The sequence below is a fragment of the Nomia melanderi genome, chromosome 11, assembly GCF_051020985.1.
Source record: "Nomia melanderi isolate GNS246 chromosome 11, iyNomMela1, whole genome shotgun sequence".
In the NCBI taxonomy this organism is placed as follows: domain Eukaryota; kingdom Metazoa; phylum Arthropoda; class Insecta; order Hymenoptera; family Halictidae; genus Nomia; species Nomia melanderi.
The window spans coordinates 4,495,730-4,502,881 of record NC_135009.1 but is presented as its reverse complement, the minus strand read 5'-3'; the positions used below and the strand labels follow the sequence as shown (position 1 = coordinate 4,502,881).

At 35.6% G+C, this 7,152-nt stretch overlaps 1 protein-coding gene across 25 annotated transcripts in view; it reads left to right on the top strand.

Annotated features, from left to right (window-relative positions):
* Tlk (Tousled-like kinase) overlaps positions 1 to 7,152 on the top strand; it is a 91,191-nt gene that overhangs the window by 76,843 nt on the left and 7,196 nt on the right. For 17 of the 25 annotated variants that reach the window (XM_031994650.2, XM_031994649.2, XM_031994648.2 and 14 more), the window contains 10 exons: positions 3,123 to 3,213; positions 3,326 to 3,588; positions 3,736 to 3,969; positions 5,104 to 5,196; positions 5,354 to 5,815; positions 5,936 to 6,139; positions 6,219 to 6,310; positions 6,490 to 6,637; positions 6,731 to 6,842; positions 6,951 to 7,089. In XM_031994650.2, the coding sequence (XP_031850510.1) occupies positions 3,123 to 3,213; positions 3,326 to 3,588; positions 3,736 to 3,969; positions 5,104 to 5,196; positions 5,354 to 5,815; positions 5,936 to 6,139; positions 6,219 to 6,310; positions 6,490 to 6,637; positions 6,731 to 6,842; positions 6,951 to 7,089 (1,838 nt within the window). Of the gene's footprint in view, positions 1 to 380; positions 519 to 1,858; positions 2,212 to 2,261; positions 2,922 to 3,122; positions 3,214 to 3,325; positions 3,589 to 3,735; positions 3,970 to 5,103; positions 5,197 to 5,353; positions 5,816 to 5,935; positions 6,140 to 6,218; positions 6,311 to 6,489; positions 6,638 to 6,730; positions 6,843 to 6,950; positions 7,090 to 7,152 lie in introns of those variants that run through there. The other 8 variants (XM_031994660.2, XM_031994661.2, XM_031994662.2 and 5 more) reach the window with 8 other exon arrangements.

Sequence of the window (7,152 nt, the reverse complement as noted above, 5' to 3'; positions counted from 1 at the left end):
TTTGCCGCATCTCGGAATCTCGCGCGTTGCTCATTTGCCGTACATAGGAGCGGAGTAGAGAGGAAAGGAAAGAGGGAGCGCGAGAACGAGCAAGCGAGCAAGCGAGAAAGGGAGAAAGAGAGAAACCTCCGCTAGATAGTAGTATGCGAGCGGGGCACGGTGGTCGGACAGTTCCAGTTCCGTTTCGATTAGGCGAGTCCACGCCGGGGATTTTGGCTCGCTTGTGGCCCGTGAAACGTACGCGTAATGCCGTTTATCGTGGCCATTGACGGCACTCGGTGCTGTTGGTGCTGTTACTATTGCTGTTTACCCGGCGTGCTATCTGCACGCCACTTTTACAAGTGGAACTGCACCGTGGAGGAAGACACGAAGTGAGCTGACTTCGTCAGTGTTCAAAAAGATAGCTTATGCGTGGCGTTTAAATCGTTCGATACGACTTCGTGGTTATGACCATACCGAAGCCAGATCATCAGGGTTAGAGGAGTGCACTGTAAAATCCGCATGTCCCGATTCACTGGGTTCGTATTTGTCACCACTTCTCTCGTATGTAACTCTCCGCCAGTGTTTCGCACACTCGCTTAACCGCACGAATACAGACCGCCCGTCTTAAAAGCAAATCGCTGCCGGAGGAACGATTTCCCGGCCCTCTAGCCCAGTTCCGGGCACGGCCATTGATTCATCGATAAGGAAGTTTCCTATCCCCTGTTGGATTTTTGGCATGTTTCGCAAAGTACGAACCAGTGAAATTAAATATTCGCAGACTATCGAATTTCACATTCGAAATTCGACGTTGTTTCCGGTGACTTGTGATCACGTGAATTTTCTACATGACAATGGATATTTTCAGTATACAACTTGTTACTACTATCTAGTAGAGTAATCGAATTTTCATTTCATGGTTCTAATGCGTATACTAGTTTAAGAATATATACGTATGACGTATGTTACTGTTGCCGAAGCAAACCTATACATGATTTGCGAAATATCTGAATTTAAAATCTCGTCACTTCGATATTACGTTTATTCCACATGTCGCGATTGATGATTCTTTAGGTTATTTCTTCCGCGAAATGAAGCACACTTACGCAGTTATTAATCAGTTCTCCAATGAAATTTCAATGTATACATTGTATTGTCGCGTTGTGCTGTTGTAAACATTGTGTTTGTTTTCATGAACGATCGTGAGATTTCAACTAAAAATTTGGTAATCATATTAAAGTGAAAGTATTTAAACGTGCAACACACATAGTACTCTAATTTAAAAGAATATTGACCCTAAAGCTATTTTTAACATGTATCGCAAGTTCTACAATGCAAGTTCTGTCATATAAGGGATAATAAAATCATCGTCCAACTACTGACAGGACTGTAATTAAAATACGAAATGTTACGAAAATTTTTTATCGTTTCTTGTCATTTTATCGTTCGTTCACATAGTGCGTAACTTGAATATGTCACTTTATCAACCGGGAAAACGATGAATTGATCGTGAAACAGAAAAACTTATTTTTTATAAATAAGAAAAATATAAACCTTCCATTTCTTGATGATTACGTTTTAAAATGCTTTTCATGAACGTAAATATGAATGTAATCAAGTAATCACTGTAAAAGTTGTCTATCGTTTATTAGCACAGTGTTTGACTATAATGAACCATACGTAAACATACGTGAATTCTATGTGCTGAAGGGTTATTAATTTGGCAATTACTCATAAATTATAACGATTAAGAGGGTTGGAGGATACAAGAAAACAGGGGAAGGAATTGTGTTAAAGGGATAAGCAAGTCCGAGTGAGTGAATTTTTGTATGGATTCATCCATATTTGAGGTGGTTTACGGTAGCAATCTTTTAATTGTAAGCAAGTAGCGTGTGCACGTCAGTGACAGAGCGTGGAATTCGAACGTGTGCGTTCCGCCTGGCAAACGCGCAAACGCGTGACCGCGTCCATGAGGACTTACCATTAATCCGGGTTCTTAACCGCGCGCAGAGTAAACGTGGCTGACACGCCGCCGATAATAATAATAAGAGTGCGTAATTTATCGGAGTGTCGACGTCACAAACTTAGTGACGTAGTGTGTCGCCGCGGTTATCGTTGCTGTTAATCGAAGCCAACTTGCTTAGTGGCTGTATTTGGTGCGTATGTAAAAAAATATGTAAGATAGGAAAGCCAGTTAACTAGCCGGCCTGACCAGAGTTCAGAAGTGAAGCAGTGAGTAAAACTGCCCCCTTGCGGTATGCGTTCGTGGTTCCCGATCCAACCACTCCTCTGCCATCGAGTTCTTACCTCCTACCCCCCTACTCTATCTCTCATTCTCTCTGTTCCTCTACTTCCACCCCCTCTCTGTTTTACGTCGCCTTCCTTCTTCCATCTTCTCTAGCCCCGTAAACTCCCTGCCCTTCCGCCGCCCCCCTCTGCTACACTCCTCCATTTTGTCGTGATTCCTCTAGCTCTAAACATATATCGCACATTTTCTTCATACGGTCCTATTGACATTTACCTACAAATTGTGCGCGAAACCGTGTCTATGGTTGACATACTGTCTGTTAACCCAAGTAGCAAATACGACTATGGGGCTCCACCATAGGCTATCCTGGAAGGTGTCACTTCTCTCTCTCTCTTTTCCTCTCGCTCTTCCTCTCTTCCTCTTTCACTCTCTCTGATACTGTCTTACAATTTCTTATTAAACCTACTTCTTTCTCACTCACACATTGTACGTCTTCACTCTCCTGTTTTTCTCCTAAGTCTTTCTCTATCCGTTTAAGTTTCTTTTTGCAGTATACCGTATCTTTTAATAATATGCGATCTTCTTTGGCCAATATTTTATGCGCCGGTATGATTTTCGAAGTGTAACCTCTTCTACGAATATCGAATCTTGATTCGTGATACGATACTTTTCTCCATGTTGTTTCTCTAAACAGGCTTGTATTAAATTTTTCAGATTGGCAAATGCATAAAATAAACGTATATTAATATGTTCTATGTCCTTCGTTGCGGTATTTTAACCAATATATGTCTAATTCCATTAGCAAGATATCGATTTTGTTTCTATTTTGTTGTAATATTTCTGCATAATGGTATACATGAATGCATTATTTTACATCAGTATTTTTTTATTTCAGATGTCTGCTGGGTCACAAATTCAGATGGCACCCCAATCAACTGTAAACTCTGGTCAGTCGGTTCATAGTCAAGATTCGAACATGAGCACTGGTGAGTTGCATGTCTTCGCTGTTATAATATAGAAAATATATATATAGTTTAATTAGTATATAAATCATTAAAGTGTTATTGCATAATTTTGATCATTTCAATATAACTGTAGGCTCATCGCATAGTGATAAGGAGGTAGATCCAAATACTCCAGAAAAGGTACCAAGGACTCCTTCGGAAAGAAAAAGAAAGCGTAAAGCTGATGACGGAGGTGGAGGAGTTACAGGGGTACCCGTAGGGAGTAAAGGGTCTAGATCCGTTGCTGCCCTTGAAAATAAAAAAATCAATGAGTATTTTCCAAAGCATCATATGGGCAATAGCCCTATTCGGCATGGTGGTGCTAAGAGTCCCTCCCCTCAACAGGGTTACCCTATGGTAAATATAAAATATCAAAATTATTCTCTATTTTAAATGTATTTACATGGTTCAGTACAACACACATATATCTACATACATATGTACATATACACAATTTGTTCCTTTATGTCCCTTTTGACATTTGTTGTAATTATTTTTCTACAGTATCCACCATCGCCTCAACAACTCCTTTCACCGCAAGTAACAACACCCAATTCTTCAGTGGCAGAATTTTCTTCACTGATGCAGCCGCCAAGACCTCATCCTCAACCTCCACCTCCTCCTCCACCAGCCTCGTCACAACCTGCAGGCTCGATGGTCAGCAAGCAGGTGCAGGTAAGGCCTACCAACCTCAATAGGACAAGCCAGGTCAGGCAAGCGAAGACTAACACCCCAAATGTAAGCAAAATTCGATAATTCTTGCAAGCATTTTATAAGAAACGTCCCATAAAAGTTCTACTTGTGAAGCACGTATTGTAGTTTCACTTACATACAATTTCCCATTTTAAACTACTCATAAATTTTCCTGCATTGTAAAAGATACGTTAAATAGTCTAAAATGAATTTCTACATTTTATATTTAATTAAATAATTAGTGAGTTACAATATGGGTATCAAAACTAAACACATATTATACATGTAAGAAGTTTTGTGCTCAGAGAATACAGTATTTAAAATAAATTTTTATTCTTGTATTAAAAATGGTGAACATTTATTTTTTGTACTATATTCGAACATAAAAATTACACAATTTATGAACATTGTGTACTTATCCTTTCCATTTTATTCACTAGTAGTCTAATTACTTTAGTTTTTTGCTTAAGAAATAAATTATACATTTACTTTATATATTTAATTTTCTGTAATTAATTTTATAATGGGAATTTCTTGTCAGATGTTTGCAGTAAATTCAGTTAATTTTTGACTGAACTGTAGCACTGTATCCATTTGTTATCATAGGAGTGTAGGCTACCTTGTAATATCACTCCTCAATCCAAAATTCTTGTGTTGTTTTTAAGTTATTTAAGTTTTTTAAGTTGTTTTATGTTTGTGTTACTTGTCAGAATAAAAACAGGTGTGCATGTTCATCACTCTTGTATTTCATTATAATTTTGTTTGATTACAGAAACAATAAATTCAATTTAACATAGAAGGCATTGTCTATTTTTAGGGAAAAAAAATATAAAATGCGCAGTGTTCTACAGTTTTTTATATTTACATGCATACATTTTTGGTGTTTTCCTTGCTGCCTGTATAATAGTTATGTTCTATAAATATGTTTGGGTTTTGTCCTGTAGTTTTACTTTTAATAACAAAAGAGTCAGCCTATTGTAATTGAATATTATTAAGACTTACTTTCTTACAAATGTAAATTAAGATTAGAACTATGTATCAAGTAAGCAACTTAATATCTATGTTGTCTTTATCTGGCTGCAGCAAGGTATCTGGTATTTATGAACTATGCTGACAAATGTATCAGATGTTACAGTGATTTGTCGATACTTACTACAAAATATATTAATTATATTTCAGACAGAACTTACTTGCCAGAGGATACAGGAATTCGAAACCCAAGCCTCTTCAGATTTAGAATTACGTAACAACAAAATTGATGAATTGAATAGAGTAAGTAAAATAAAAAATATTCATTTATCTACTATGAACATCATTTAGCAAATAGAATAAGTTTATGTGTAAGTTAAATATTATAAGTTATTATTGTAAAACATTTATATTCTATATTTGGATGTATCTAATTTAATATTATATATTTTATTTTCAGACAACAGATGAACTTAGGCATCAAATGGCTTCTCAACAAAAACTTATTGAGCAGCATAAATCCCATATAAATAAGTGTATAGACGTTGTAAAGAAACTACTGAAAGAAAAATCAAACATAGAAAAAAAGGAGGCTAGGCAAAAGTGTATGCAAAATAGACTGAGATTGGGTCAATTTGTGACTCAGAGGGTGGGTGCAACATTTCAAGAAAATTGGACAGATGGTTACGCGTTTCAAGAATTAGCACGACGGCAGGAAGAAATTGCGACTGAACGAGAAGAAATTGATAAGCAAAAAAAGTTGCTACTCAAAAAGAGGCCATCGAATAGTGAAACTGGTAGGAAACGTAGTCAGCCACAACCATCCTTGCATAATGGTACAGAAGCTACATTCTTAAAACCAGATGCAGTACCTGGATCGTACACATGGCAGGAGTATTATGAAGCTGATGAAATACTCAAGGTAATGTCAATATTGTACTACTTCAAATATTCATGTTTCTTATTTAATTATTATTCTAAGAATTTTTTCATTATGAATATATCTATTTTTCATGTATTCATCTATGTACTCAATTTTTAGTTAAGACAAAGCGCGTTGAAAAAAGAAGATGCAGATCTGCAACTAGAAATGGAAAAACTCGAAAGAGAAAGAAACTTACACATCAGAGAATTGAAACGTATTCATAACGAGGACCAATCGAGATTCAACTCACATCCTGTGTTGAATGAACGTTACCTTCTATTAATGTTATTAGGGAAAGGTGGCTTCAGTGAAGTGCATAAGGTATAGAAATTATATTATTTAAAATCAGATTTATTGAGAGTAGATAGTTATTTAATTAGTTTCTATGATTTTTTTATAGGCATTTGACTTAAAAGAGCAACGGTACGTTGCTTGTAAAGTGCATCAATTGAATAAAGACTGGAAAGAGGACAAGAAAGCTAATTATATTAAGTGAGTATCATGAACAGATTTCACTGTATGAAGCAATTTATTCGAATCTAGAAAATTAGTGGTTATAAACATGCAATAGATTTGTTTTCATGGATTGTTTATTTAGACTATGTATAATATTATATTAAATTTTTTAAATATGACTATCTGATAAATTATGTTGACATTTGTTTACACAGACATGCGTTACGAGAATATAATATTCATAAAGCTCTTGATCATCCTCGCGTTGTGAAGTTATATGATGTGTTTGAAATTGATGCCAATTCCTTTTGTACTGTGTTGGAGTATTGTGACGGCCATGATTTAGATTTTTACCTCAAACAGGTGTGTATATAAGCATAATTCTATTATTATTTATGTAGACAATTCTATTTACTATATTAGGACAATTTTTTATGAAATATTTTATATATCTAGCATAAAACTATACCTGAGAGGGAAGCAAGATCTATTGTTATGCAAGTTGTGTCTGCATTGAAATACCTCAATGAAATAAAGCCACCGGTTATACATTATGATTTAAAACCAGGTGAAAATATTCAAAAACTGCATTTTATAATCAATATAAAAATAAAAATTGAACTTTTTTACTTAATAATATGTAATAAATTGTTTCATCAATTTAATGGTTTTGTAGGTAATATATTATTAACTGAAGGCAATGTTTGTGGAGAGATAAAAATTACAGACTTTGGATTAAGTAAAGTAATGGACGAAGAGAATTATAATCCAGATCATGGGATGGATTTAACGTCTCAAGGCGCTGGTACCTATTGGTATGTGTATGTTTAAATATCATATGAATCTATTTAGAATGGATGGATCCAACGATGGGTCAT